Source organism: Pimephales promelas, chromosome 19 (assembly GCF_988280905.1).
Source record: "Pimephales promelas chromosome 19, fPimPro1.hap1.1, whole genome shotgun sequence".
Taxonomy (NCBI): domain Eukaryota; kingdom Metazoa; phylum Chordata; class Actinopteri; order Cypriniformes; family Leuciscidae; genus Pimephales; species Pimephales promelas.
In genome coordinates this window covers 14511106-14526194 of record NC_142787.1, presented here as the reverse complement: position 1 = coordinate 14526194, position 15089 = coordinate 14511106, and the positions used below count along the sequence as shown (strand labels likewise).

Sequence of the window (15089 nt, the reverse complement as noted above, 5' to 3'; positions counted from 1 at the left end):
ATACACACACACACACGTGTGCACACACATAAAAACAATGGGCTCTTTGTTAGCAAATGGTTTCCTTTCAAAATGAGCCATGTAGATCTTAACATGTAAATCTGGACCATGCAAATTCAAAGAAAGAGACCATTCAATGAAAGGAGTACCATTTGTGTCCGTAACATTTGATGGCGTGAACTAAACACAAAATAACTGCTATGGACTGCTATGTGAGATATATCAATTCAGAATTAATTATAAACATACTCTATTAAAATATGTGTTGTATTTGCATTTTAATTTGTTGTATTTGCATTTCCATATAACCAAAATAAATAAATAAATTCTAAAACTTTGCCATGAGAAACTTTGCACTGGTTTTCCCTTGAAAAAACTTTTGTTGATAATTTACTCACCCCCATGTCATCCAAGATGTCCATGTCATTTTTTCTTCAGTCGAAAAGAAATGAAGGTTTTTGATGAAAACATTCCAGGATTTTTCTCCATATAATGGACTTCAATGGGAACCAAACGGTTCAAGGTCCAAAAGACAGTTTCAGTACAAACTGTTCAAAGGGCTTTAAACGATTCCAGACGATGAATAAGGGTCTTATCAAGTGAAACGATTGCTCATTTAATTAATAAATAACAAAGTTTAAGTTTTATAAGCTCAAATGCTCGCCTTGCTCTGTTCTGTGATGCGCGTTTGTGACTCTCCTGTTTGAACTCGCTCATCAAAATGAACAAATCTTTTTCAGAGTCAATTGGTTCATTCAACGAACGAAACGAACGAATTGACTCGGAAAAAGATTCATTCATTTTGATGAACGAGTTCGAACAGGAGAGTCACAAACGCGCATCACAGAACAGAGCAAGGCGAGATTCAGAGAAGCAAATTTCAAAAGCTTGTTCAACTGACATTTAAAATCCGCAAGTTTTTTTCATGTTCAAGTATAACATATCCAAACCAAGTTCCACCTTATCATTTAAAAACACCCATTTCAAAGAATGACTCAAAAACATGATTTAACTGTGTGTGTGTGTGTGTGTGTGTGTACAAAATATAGAGTATTTTAAAACTTGGTATTACCAAAACTATGGTATTGATGCATATACACACAAGCACATAACATTACTAAAATTAAAATGACATACTACGTATAGTAGTATAAAAATAATCCTAAAATAACAATGATGTTAATGGTTAACCAGTATAAAATGGCAGCATTAACTGTCATTACCTACAAAATCCACCTAAAACAATGATTAAATAGCTATTCAGTTATTGGTTAACATATTTTCCCTTCCCTGCGCGGTCTAGGTGACATCAGATGATCATCCGTTTCAAGCAAAGTGTTACAATATGAAACATGTTTTCCTTTGGACTAACATGCTCTGATGAATCAGGCACAAAAAGTTCAGAAAACATGTTTTAAGAAAGTAAAAAGTGTAAATTTAGAATTCACACTGATGAACTAATGACCTTTTCACCAAATGCCTGTAAATCCAGCAGCTCTGTGTCAACCTCGACTTCACATATGAAATCAGTGCTGTGCTCCTGATACATAAATCCTATTTCAGAACACACTGCGTATCGTGTGAGAGTGAGAGTGTGTGTGACAGTGATTGTTTGTCAGTTGATATGGTCGTGGCAGGGAAAGACCTGGAGATCATCCGTCACTCAATACACACAGGAAATCAAAACTACCTGAACCAGAAGAAAGCTGTATTGTTAGTGTAACTGAGCCAAAATAGTAAAAATGTTGTCATTATTTACTCTCTCTCACAGTGTTTCAATGTGAAAAACAAAACAGTCTGGAATGATGGCGAGTAAATGAGGGCAAATAGATTTTTGGGTAACAAAAGGATGTCTTAAGTCCAGATTTGTTTCTCAGATCACTTTTGTTCTCGTGTAATTTGTTACTGTTTTCTGCTACACCCTCATTCTGGAATCAGAACGCTTAACATACGTGAGCGGCGAACACAGACAGGAATGTGTAAAATCCTAAGATCAGTCAAGTGGCACTAAAATCGTGAGCATTGGTAAATGATGTGAGTGTTGAATATTTCTGTTGTTTTAGCAGAGACAAGCGAGAGGTCTCCCTCTTTCAAGCGTGTGTTTCTGACCTACATCTCCGTCTGAGGACAAAACAGCTGGAAATCAAATCTGCTGAAGTTAACGAAATTAGAAAATTATGCAAAATAGTTAATAAACACAATGATGGGATTCCTGTGGCTCAAACTGTAAAAAAAAAACTGTCTACCAAATGCATCAATGTAAATGTAAAAATGAGCCAATCAAAACCAGTGATTTGTCGATTAGCCAATGAAATTCAAGAACTAAACACCTTACGAATATAAAATTAATTGGGAATAGTATATTCTTAACATTTCTGCAATATAACGTTATGTCAGAAACCGAAAGAGTAGATTGATAACATGCTATTTTGAATTAAGACAAGCCCTGCGTCCCAATTTATATCCTGTTTGTCCGAAATAATGTTCGCTATTGGTATTTTTACATACTAGTTAGGGTGGATAGTGTGCTAATCGGGGGTCAGGCTATAAAATATTATATAATATAGCACACTATTCTATTTCTCCAATATAAAAATATGGCAGAAACAATAAGAGTGCTGTTTTGAAATAAAACAAATATTACATTGAAATTTGCATACAATTCGGCCTAAATATTATTCAAAATTGATATTCTTAAATACTATTTAAGATGGATATTGTGCAAAGTGGGATTCAGGGATAACAGACAAGAAAAAAAATTATAAAATTCAACTATTAGCAGACAAATCGTACCATTTTTGCAATTTAAAGATACGGCAGAAACAGTATTAAAGCGGTAGTAATCGGACGAAATTCTGTTCAATATAGTTACACTAGTTACATTTTTATTTTTTTTTATATTCTAGGATATATTAACTTTGCTCCCGTCGAATATATTTAGTGTTGGAATATATTTACTGTATATTTTTACTTGAGGTACATTTATATTTTTATATTTTTATCTTTATTTATTTCTATTCTTATATTTTTATTTAGAAAGCTGTGTTTATAATTGCTGTGTCATAGAAGTGCTGTTTATGGAATTGTGTTTGTGTATAAAATTGCTGTGTTATTTTTTGCTTAAGGCCGAGAGTCTCATACAAAATTTCGTTATGCGCGAGCATAATGACAATAAAGATTCATTCATTCATTCATTCATACACCATATCGGTATAGTTCGATATAGTGTGCTTGACTATTCTGGGATAACTGTCATTTCATAACTGAAGAAGAAGACAGTTTACATTAACCACTATAGCGCCCCTTGTGGTCATACGGAGAATATAATGTAACATGGATTGTGATGCATTTTTCTGTTGAAAACATTTGTTGAGTGTTTGGTACACTTTACCTGGCTGTTTCCTTCCACTCCATCTCTTGACCGTCGACGGAAAGAAGCTCGTCGAGTTCGGTGAAGAGCTGTGGTGGAGGTGGGCCGCTGTCATCTTCCCCCAAAATAAAGCGGATCCGCTCTGCTGCCGGAGAAACTGATGAGGAAACAACAAGCGAGGTGTGACAGATGCCAGCTTATAACATAAAGACTGCAAGCCAATACAATCAAAATACAAGACAAAAGTGCTCTGTCTGCTTAAGGTGAGACTGTAACAGCAATCACTGGTTGGTTCCTGCATAGGTGTTACGTAACATCAAGATCAATGAGCTTTTTTGTAAATTTAAGTGTTACACCCAAAAAGCAGTCAGTACGTGAGACTTTATTTCCTGGAGAAACAGAAATAGATAGTGTTGCGAAAGCAGACTGAGCCAAAACTGGCCCCTCTTTGAGATTTCAATCTCAGTTGCACAGGGAAGTTGCCTTAAGATGCAAAGCACAAAATGCATGCATGAGGATACCTATGTCAGCATTTCTCATAACCACACTGTTGTAGCTGTAATGTGAAAGTTGCACCATACCTTTTCTAAACGTGTACACATTTAAATTACAAAGACTCAATTCTCTGCACAGACAAGGCCTTTTTTTAAAAAAAAAAACTATACAAAACAAACAGTTTAAGATGAGACGTTTTTCCGACACTAATGAGATCTGGCCTACCCTACTAGTTAGGGAAGTCCGCATATGGGGAAATCTGTTGTTTGCAATGCAACAGGACTGGTTATTTTGATTCAATGTCTGCAATGGGACATACCAAGCGTATTTACATGTGTATCAATGCATGTCGTGCATGTGCACCGATGTACATGCTTCTTTTAAGTCTAGCCTCAGGTCAAGGTAAAGACAGGTAGGGACAGGATGGTCTCTTTCATAATACAACATCAACCTGTAATACAACAATACCAATAATACAACTCCTTATGCTAAAAACTAATTCATATATATGTTAAGTTTCTAATTTTTTTAAGAAATTATTATTTTATTCAGCAAGGAAGGATCGATCAAAAGTGACACTAAAGACATTTCTAATTTTCTTTTTCAAATAAGTTCTCCAGACACCCTAAAAAAAATCACATTTTCCACAAAAATATTTTTAAAAGCGAAACACTTTTTTTTTTTACTTTGATAAAAAGATGAAATGTTACTTGAGCAGCAAATCAGCATTTTTAGAATCTTGTTCTGAAGGATTGTTCAACACTGAAGACTGGATAATGACGCTTACATTTACATTTAGTCATTTAGCAGACGCTTTTATCCAAAAGCGACTTACAACTGAGGACTAACAATAATAGTATGTTGTAAAACAGATGAGCTTTGTATCACAGGAAATTACACTTTAAAATCTATCCAAACAGAAAAGTACTTTAAATTCTAAAAATATTTCATAATATTACTGATTTAACTGCAGCTTTGCAAATAAATGCAGCTTTGGTGAGCATAAGAGACTTGAAAAACAATGAAACACTAAACGTTAGTTTAGAAGGAGAGAGAGAATGTTAATGTTAAAACTCTCAGTCTCTCTCTCTCTCACACACACAAACACACAAAACTAAATACATTTCAAATCATGTCATGCATGACTAAGTTAGCTATAGCTATAGTTAGCTTTGAGTTTCTAATTTTGCTTCGCAGTAAATTGATGAGTATGGCCGTCTGCCGATAGTCAATAAAGTTTTAAATATGGATATTTTTCTTACACGAACGCATCGCTTCACCTCAGGAGGCCTTTATTAAACCTTTATTGTGGAGGACTTTTATTATGAAGCACATGTATCATGGATAGATGCATTTTAATGGCCTTCAAAACATAAACGGACATTCACTGCCATTATAAAGCTTGGAGCCAGGACATTTTAAATATAACTCCGGTTGTATTAGTCCGAAATACGGCTTCAGGGTAAACTCATTTTTGAGTGAACTATCCCTTTAAACATATCAAAGGCTTTTTAGCACTGCCTTTCTTTCTCTGTTTATTTTAGCACATTTGGAGCATGCTAAGCTAATCTAAGCTAAATTAGTCAAAGCTGGAGGATTATTTTCCTCCCTCAGTGGCCTGAAACAGCCCCTCCGGAATAAATAAGGCCATGGTGTACATAACACAGAGAGAGGAAGAACATCCCTTTGGCCATGCCTGGCTCCATGGCTCTTAACCTGAGCTAAAAGTTAACACCTCTTACCAGAAGTGGCTAGAATTACCAATTATACACTAGCATATACTCAACACTGAAACTAGCGGTATTGTTGAAATCAGCTGACCACTAATGCTAAATCCAGCCACAGATCCAGGCCATGAGAAGCCGTACAAACTATTTGTGCGAGAAATGTGTTTGTTAGTTTAACCCAGTGACTTACTGTAAGTAATGACTGTGTGAAACGTGTGATTTCTGCACTCTCACACGATCTACAGTCGAAGGAGCGATGGAGAGGTAGAGCTGGGTTCACAGAGGATAAGCGCAGATAAAGGTGACTATGCACTTGTTTAGCTTGATGCTTTGCCTTTTCAGCCATGCCAATGATTAGGAGAGATTAGCACACACAAAGACCTTTAACTGAGGCTGTAAGGACCGCTTTATCTCGTTCTCTCTCTCCATCGCACTCGGACTCTCCAGAACATCAAGGATTGCTCTGGGATAATCTGTAAAATAGTTTTTCTTCTACAAGAATGACTTGTAGAAATGTGTATTGGTTTAGTGAAACACAAAGGAGATGTCCAAGCTGCTCTTTTCCTTGCAATAAAGATGGCGACTATACTGCCAAAAATCCCCAAAAAGTACTATGAAAATATATTAAAAGTAGTCAATAAAGGCCCGTTCACACCAAGCATGATAACTATAAAGATAACGATAAAGATAACTATATATGCATCCATATATAACTATGTATGTGATGTGAACTTTTTTAGAATTATATCTTTATCATTATCTTTATAGTTATCGTGCTTGGTGTGAACGGGCCTTAAGACTTCCAAAGTAAAATAGCACTGTGTCAGGAATACCAAATTTATGTCATTGTATATTAGTCATGTGACATGTGCATGTGACATTTCTGCCTAACTTTCACTGGTGAAACAAATGAAATCCACACTTTAAAAAAAAAACCTTCCTACAAACCAAAAACCAGCAACAAGGTTTCTTTAGGGCGAGTAATCTCACTCAGCGCCTGCCTTTCAAACACCCCTCGGGCAGCTATTTCAGTCATTCAAGTACAGCTGCTATCTCTTAGAATGAGCAAATATCGAATTCTCCAAAGCTGTTCATCAAGCTTATGAAAAAATGTCATATTTGAAATCTCCGTCTCATAAATTATGTTTCTAAATGCTCAAATCATAACAAAAAAACATCATTTTTACAGACATAAGTGTAATTTTAGAATGGCTGCGTCTGAAATCGCATACTCTCTTAACTAGGTACTTATTTTGAAAACGTAATCACTAAATAGTATGTTCTATATAGTATGAATGTGTGTTGTATGAATGAATGTAATCTGGACGTACTACATCTGCCATGTTGTCACTGTCATGTGACCTACCAGCGTCAGTTGCGTCGCTTCACCTCCATACATTTTTTTTTTTCAAAGGATGTTTCGATACGCCACTAAGTAGGTGGATTACCAATCGAAGGATCCCTGAGTTACCATGCTCAAGCCTGGACGCAGGCCTCATCCATCCTAGGCTATTCGGGTAACTCGCTTCACCTCCATTCATAAATCCTCTCCCGTGGCCTCATGGGACAAAAAGTGCTTATCGCTTTTTATCGCAAGCAGTTTTTGCCTACTTATGAGTACTGTGAATTCAGACATACTTCTTTTGTCACACACTGTTTTTGGCCAACTATATAGAAGGGAAGTGTGCGATTTCAGAAGCAGCCGCAGTTTCTAAAGCAACCAGAGCTTATAACAGCTGCAGTGATGCAATGACAACAGAATGCAGTTACGCATTGAAACCAACCTAACTAACTTTATCTGGACAATAACTTTATTCTACAGCTGCTCTAAAGCCAAAACAATCTCTGTGACTGTAATTTTCTATTATCACTGTAAAGCTGCTTTGAAACTATATATTGTTAAAGGAGCTGTATGTAAGATTGTGGCCAAAACTGGTACTGCAATCAATTTCAAATTCTTGTAGAGCGGTGTATCCCTTCCCCCCTGACTCGAGGTTGCCAGATAGGTTGCAGGATCCAAAAAAAAATGTATCTCACACATTTGTAGCTGCCGTTGTGGTAACTAGAGCGGAGCTGGCAACCCAGATGCTGCAACACTGATTAGTAGATTGGTGGAGGGTGGAGCATCAGACCAAAACACAACATGTCAACATCAGTTGAGGGCTGCAACTTCACTTTATAAATGACGGTATCCTGGCTGGACTACTGTTGTCAGTGATATAAGTATTTAAAGTAAACATGATTTCTTATGTCTAGTGACATATCAGGGCCATTTTATGATTATTTGAAATACATGTCTTATATACAGCTCCTTTAAGAGCACTATTTAAATGAAGGTGACTTAACATGACTTTAACAATTGCCAATTGGCTTATCCCGCCATATTGTGCATTGCACTTTCTCACATTCGTAGTAATATCAGTGCACCGTATTGATATAGTATATCTAAAGTCTAAGGCCGTGTCACTTACTGAGTGGTTTGAGGATGCTGGAGGAGGGATCATCTGCATTCTCTGTGTCTGATTTGTCGCTCACGTTTTCCGTCACACGTTCCCTCCTTTCTCTGTGATTGGATCGTCGTTTGTGTCGCCGGCGGCGACGGTAACTCTTAGGCACATTAACGCCAATGTAGACTGTGTGATGACCTACACACAGGCACAAGGCATGGTAAGATTACAGGATTACAAACAAACACACACATACACACTTCATCAGATGAGAGGTTATAAATTAAAGCCTAAAATAAATGCACTGATAACGAGATAAAGAATGATGACGTCATTGGAACAGCGTTTTTTTCTGTTTAATATGTTTAAGCCTGCTGCTGTCAATGATTATACTGTCAATTTGATGGAAGCCAAAAACTTTTGCAATATGGATTTCAACATGTTAATCAGAGTTGAGACTTTTTACAGTATTAAAGCAAAAAAGCTATACCGTATCAGACATTTATTTTCAATGAGAGTTGGTCTTTTCAAACTTTATGCAAACAATAACTTACACAATGTGTTGTCATCATTGTTATCATTAACTAAGTCTATGATAGTACAATTGTTTTTATTAATTGAGATAAAGCTGAAATAAAATATTAAATGGAATAATATATTAAATGAAAAACTTTAACTTTTAAACTCTTAAAAAGATTGCCTTGGAAAGTAACTGAAATAAATAAAATCTTAATAAATATAATTAATATTAAAAACGAATAAACTGAAACTATTAAAAATGACAAAAACACATACAATTACAAAGAAATGAATGAAATTAATATAAAAAATAAAAGCTAATTCAAAATATGAATAAATACTGTAAAAGTATATAAATAATAGTAAAACAACACTGATGTGTTGACAACCAATAGTATCACATTATAATTCACTTCCTGTGAGTGTTTGCACGAGTGAAACAGAAAACAGAAGAAGAAGAAAATCATTTCAGAGTTAAATTTATACAATATTTATTTTCTTTGGAAGACAATGTACTGATGAATCATTCACAATGAGACCAGGGATATGTGTACAGTATGAAGGTAAATCAATATCACTGTGTTTCTGTGTTGGCATGCATTTGTGTTTTGTTTTTTTTTTCTGAGGGAGAAACTGATTTGTATCTCACACTTGTTAGATTATAGATAAATGGCAACAACTTCCTGTACAGCTGATCAGGCAGGAAATGGTAAAACATCTTCAGGAAATGGATGTAAAAACAAAAAAACACACACGCCTAGATGAACACACACTCACTGAACAATATAAGAACTAATTGCTCATCAATTCAGTCATATATCAATCATGCTTCTGTCATCCATCATTCATTTCAGGTTCGACAAATAAACAAATATGTCCACCAGATGGTATCTGATAGAGTACTAGTGTGTGTGTTTGTGTGTGTGTGCGTGTGCGTGTCTGTAACCATCATTTGAAAGTCCAAAGTTCAGGGATGACGAGAGACAGAGAGAGAAAAACAAATATAGAAAGAGCATGAGTGTGTGAAATGCTCATGTTTGCGAATGTGTTTGATCTCCTTTTGATGTGAAGATATTTTTAGATGTCTTAACCTGTAATACTTTATACATTCCACAACTGAGAGGGGAATTGTGAACTGTGCCGAGTCAAACACGGACAAAACCGGAGCTGACAAATTTTTATATGGCCCACAGTGTCAGTATTCTACTCATTAAACACATTAAAATTATTGTATGATGAGCTATATTTGCACAGAAAGAGACATGACAATAATTTATTTTAATCCCAGAATTTAAAAAATTGGGTTTAATTTTTGAATTTTTTTATCAATAAAATATATAACTAATACTATAATATAATAAAATGTATAATATATATATATATATATATATATATATATATGTGTGTGTGTGTGTGTGTGTGTGTGTGTGTGTGTGTGTGGATTAAGATAGTAAACATCTTCACGTGTAGAGCTTTGGCTTGTTACATCTGATTCACTCATAATCCTCTCCTGTCCTTAAACACAAATTGCAACCAATGCAACAATAAAAAAAAAAAAACAGCTGGCCCTCGACAGAGAGAGACTGAAGTGAGTGAAAGTGAGCGTGAAACTCAATCTACAGTACCTAAGAGTATTAGGGATCTGCAGTCGTCACTGAGACACAGGAGATTGTATATCCCACAATATATTTAAGTGCACTTGTGTGTGTGAGTGCGTGTGTGTGTGTGTGTGTGTGTGTGTGTTTCGTACCCTCAACCTCCTCGTCACACATGTTCTTGATGTAAGACGCTCCCCTGTCCACTATGGCTTCATCCTCCATTCTGTAAAAGAACAACCATAGAGAAGAAAGTCAAATACAAGGCAACTATAACCCAGACTTTGTCAGGAAAGAGTAAACATGTTTATTCTCGCGCTGCACATGCACGTTTTTCAGAACTGTGTTTTTTTTGAAGGAGTTCACTCACTTGTGTTTTAACCTTTCCCTTTTACTTTTACTTGTTGTTTATCAGGTGTGTAAACCTGAACCAGTCTGGTTGTGATTCAAGTCTTCACATGTCTTTCACTGAGGATTGGATGAACTCTTAAAACTTGAAACAATAGGAAATCACATAGAACTCGAAATAAATTAGCAACAATATAGCAACGCCCTGGCAACCGCAAATAATATCCTTGTGTGGAGGTGGAGAATTTTGCATGCATCCCAATCAGACCAATCAGAGCAGAGTAGACCAATCACAACAGACTGGGCCATCTGACCAATCAGAGCAGAGTAGACCAATCACAACAGATTGGGCCATCTGACCAATCAGAGCAAAGAAGACCAATCACAACAGATTGGACCATCTGACCAATCAGAGCAGAGTAGACCAATCACAACAGATTGGACCATCTGACCAATCAGAGCAGAGTAGACCAATCACAACAGATTGGACCATCTGACCAATCAGAGCAGAGTAGACCAATCACAACAGACTGGGCCTTCTGACCAATCAGAGCAGAGTAGACCAATCACAACAGACTGGACCATCTGACCAATCAGAGCAGAGTAGACCAATCACAACAGACTAGACCATCTGACCAATCAGAGCAGAGTAGACCAATTACAACAGACTGAACCATCTGACCAATCAGAGCAGAGTAGACCAATCACAACAGACTGGGCCTTCTGACCAATCAGAGCAGAGTAGACCAATCACAACAGACTGGACCATTCGACCAATCAGAACAGAGTAGACCAATCACAACAGACTGGACCATCTGACCAATCAGAGCAGAGTAGACCAATCACAACAGACTGGACCATCTGACCAATCAGAACAGAGTAGACCAATCACAACAGACTGGACCATCTGACCAATCAGAGCAGAGTAGACCAATCACAACAGACTGGGCCATCTGACCAATGAGAGCAGAGTAGACCAATCACAACAGACTGGACCATCTGACCAATCAGAGCAGAATAGACCAATCACAACAGACTGGGCCTTCTGACCAATCAGAGCAGAGTAGACCAATCACAACAGACTGGGCCTTCTGACCAATCAGAGCAGAGTAGACCAATCACAACAGACTGGACCATCTGACCAATCAGAGCAGAGTAGACCAATCACAACAGACTGGACCATCTGACCAATCAGAGCAGAATAGACCAATCACAACAGACTGGGCCTTCTGACCAATCAGAGCAGAGTAGACCAATCACAACAGACTGGGCCTTCTGACCAATCAGAGCAGAGTAGACCAATCACAACAGACTGGACCATCTGACCAATCAGAGCAGAATAGACCAATCACAACAGACTGGGCCATCTAACCAATCAGAACAGAGTAGACCAACAGTAGTGAACAGTAGTGTATATAATTTAGGGGAAATATATTTTCTATAGGCTGGACAAGATTTCTACTTCAAAAACAACTAGCGAGAAGAACAAGTTACAACTGTTTACTTTAATACATATTCTCACTTCCTATTCCATTATTGTAGTTTCTCTCTGACACTTTTATCCATGTGATCAGTGAAGTTTAGATTCACAGCTGGTCTTGGTGTTCTTTATGCATGTCATCTCTTCAATTCTTACATTCTGTTATACAATCATTTCATCCATCCTCGCTTACGCAGAAGTGAAGATTTCACAGTATAGATCTCATTTATCCCTCCGGTCACTAATTCATTTCCTGTGTTCTTTGGAATGACGAGCCCAGGTGGTCATGTAACCTGGTTAGATGCGCTGTGTTATCTTGTGATTAATATACGTTAAACATGAGCCGAATGTTCTGTAATCTCTGTTTGTAATAACCCCTCACACACCCTGAGGAAGCCAGACTGCCACATGGACATAAACTGGTGGATCAGCATTTGACAATCGGATTTCTGGCAGGGCATCAACTCTCTGCATTTCTAACTAAATAAAGTTCATTCATCCCTAGTGGAACACACGCGGGAAACTGAACGTGAGATGTATTTAACAGATGTTCATTAAGTGATTCAATATAAGTGGTGGGAATCTCTCAAAACGTTCCTAGTCATTTTTCACCCGTAAAAAAAACAATTAAGATAATACGCATATATAGCCACACAAATAGAATACAAAAAATAGAATATATATATATATATATATATATATATATATATAGAATTATATAAAAAAATAGAATATATATATATATATATATATATATATATATATATATATATATTCTATTTTTTATATAATTCAATATATATATATATATATATATATATATATATGCATACAGTACAGGTCAAAAGTTTGGAAACATTACTATTTTTAATATTTTTGAAAGAAGTCTCTAATGCTCATAAAGCTTGCAGTTATCTGATTAAAAATACAGGAAATATATATATATATATATATATATATATATTCATTGTATAGTTACTGTATATTTATAATACAATAAATATTTATAGTATCATTTTATGCTGATAAAAATCTTAAAATTTGTGATTTGAGAATCACATTCAAAATAATGAAAAATGACGACTATGACGATCTAAAACATCACAATGCATTTTGATGATGTAAAATATATAAATAAATGTGCTTTATTGTCACAATGACAAAAAAAGTTAAAATAGGTCTTATGCTCTTTATGAGAATCCTTGGGTGTTTGGGGGAGAAATATGACTTAGTATAACTGCAAACTACAACCATCAAATCTGTTACCTATGGAGAGACTGATCAAACACACCGATGGATTTGTTTATTACGGTTTATGGTAATGGGAAATCATGAGACCCGGGCAGAGGAATGTCATGAAGCTAAAGTAAATACAAGCAATAAAGGTGTGTAACTGACTGACGCACGAGCTCCCAGCAGCCCTAGCACCATGTTTACCTATTCAGAGGTGGGACAAACGACATCAGAAACCATACTGATAGCGACGGGGAACATCATTTCCTGCCAATTACACACCTGATCTCAGAACCTGTCGTGGTTTACAGAAGCGATCAATCAAACAACCAACAAGGAGTTGTCTATAAGATACAAACGCTTCCTGGGGTCAAAGGTCATGTTGAATCTGACACCTGAGGGTTGGGAAGAGGTTTATGAGGTGCTTGAGACAGTCATTGAATACAGTCCTTGAGTTAAGCTTGAGTTGTGACATGTCTATTAAGTTGTAAATAGATACTTCACTAAATACACAACAACAAGCACTGTTTGGCTCTCGTGGCAAACTCTCACAGCCACGTAAGAAAAGAAAGAGTGAAAAAACGAAAGAATAGCAACATCATTGTGTAAGTGGGATTTCAACAGAGCTTTTAATAAGACTTTCTGATCTTTAAATCCTTCTCATATGCTCTAATTCCTCAAATGTATCGGCTTCTGTGGGAACGGCACTTTGTTTCGCTTTAATCCGTTTTAAACTACTTGCCATTTTGGTTTTTGTTGTATGCAATTAACTTTATGATCCAAGCAAACAAGTCAATTCAAAAGTAACAGGATTGTTTGCCAGATATGCAACTACGCATTAGTCCAGCATTTATATTTAGCGTTTAGCATTTAACATGAGACCAGATCACGACCCGCAGAGAAAGATATAAACATCTTGAGAAATCCCAGATCCGCTGAGGTAAATTCAAATGAATCATTTAACTGAATCAGTTGATGAGCTTGACATATTAAATTGATCAAAAGTGACAGTAAATACATTTATAATGTTATAAAAAGGCTTCTAATTCAAATAAATGCTGTTCTTTTGACCTTTATAGTTATCAAAGAATTCTTAGGAAAAAATGTGTGTTTCCAACATTGATAATCAGAAATGTTTCTCCAGCAGAAAATCATCATATCAGATGTAATCTGGAGTAATGACCAGTCCTAGACTTCTGGGGCCCCAGGCAAAACTTTGTCCGGAGGCCCCTGACAATGCATTCATAACAACGCCAAAATGACCCCCAAACAAACAATAGGTTAAAAAACAATAGAAATAAAATTAAATAAACATGTAGTTCAGCCTACTAATAATAATAGCCTACTATACAAAAAATTAAGTAATCAAATGTAATAAAACTCTGTATAGTCTGCACTGTGAACATTAAATATACATTAATTCTTATTCAAGTTACTAAAGTTGTTCAGTGAAGAGCAGGGAATGATTCTCTCGTTGTTGTTTGATTAGGCGGTTTATTAGGCTGCTGTCACTTTAAGACCAAATGCACAGATCTAATATACTGACAAGCGTTCGATTACTTTCCCAACTGTTTATGTAACCGATTGCGTAAAACTCGCCAAGACGGGCATCTTGACATATTTGTTTGTTTAAAGGATTAGTTCACTTTTGAAAAAACTTTTGCTGATAAATTACTCACCCCCATGTCATCCAAGATGTCCATGTCTTTCTTTCCTCAGTCGAAAAGAAATTAAGGTTTTTGATGAAAACATTCCAGGATTTTTCTCCTTATAATGGACTTCAATGGGAACCAGGTCCAACCGAGGTCCAAACGACAGTTAATAACAGTTTCAGATGCAGCTTCAAATGTCTTTAAACGACACCAGACGATGAAT

The 15089-nt window shown here is 36.3% G+C and overlaps 1 protein-coding gene across 3 annotated transcripts in view; it reads right to left on the bottom strand.

The window, feature by feature from the left end:
- Positions 1-15089, bottom strand: part of slc4a4b (solute carrier family 4 member 4b) — a 61101-nt gene that overhangs the window by 33399 nt on the left and 12613 nt on the right. For all 3 annotated transcript variants that reach the window (XM_089123440.1, XM_039659775.2, XM_039659776.2), the window contains exons 2-4: positions 10309-10379; positions 8064-8237; positions 3392-3527 (exon numbers count right to left, since the gene is read on the bottom strand). In XM_089123440.1, the coding sequence (XP_088979566.1) occupies positions 3392-3527; positions 8064-8237; positions 10309-10379 (381 nt within the window). The remainder of the gene's footprint in view (positions 1-3391; positions 3528-8063; positions 8238-10308; positions 10380-15089) is intronic.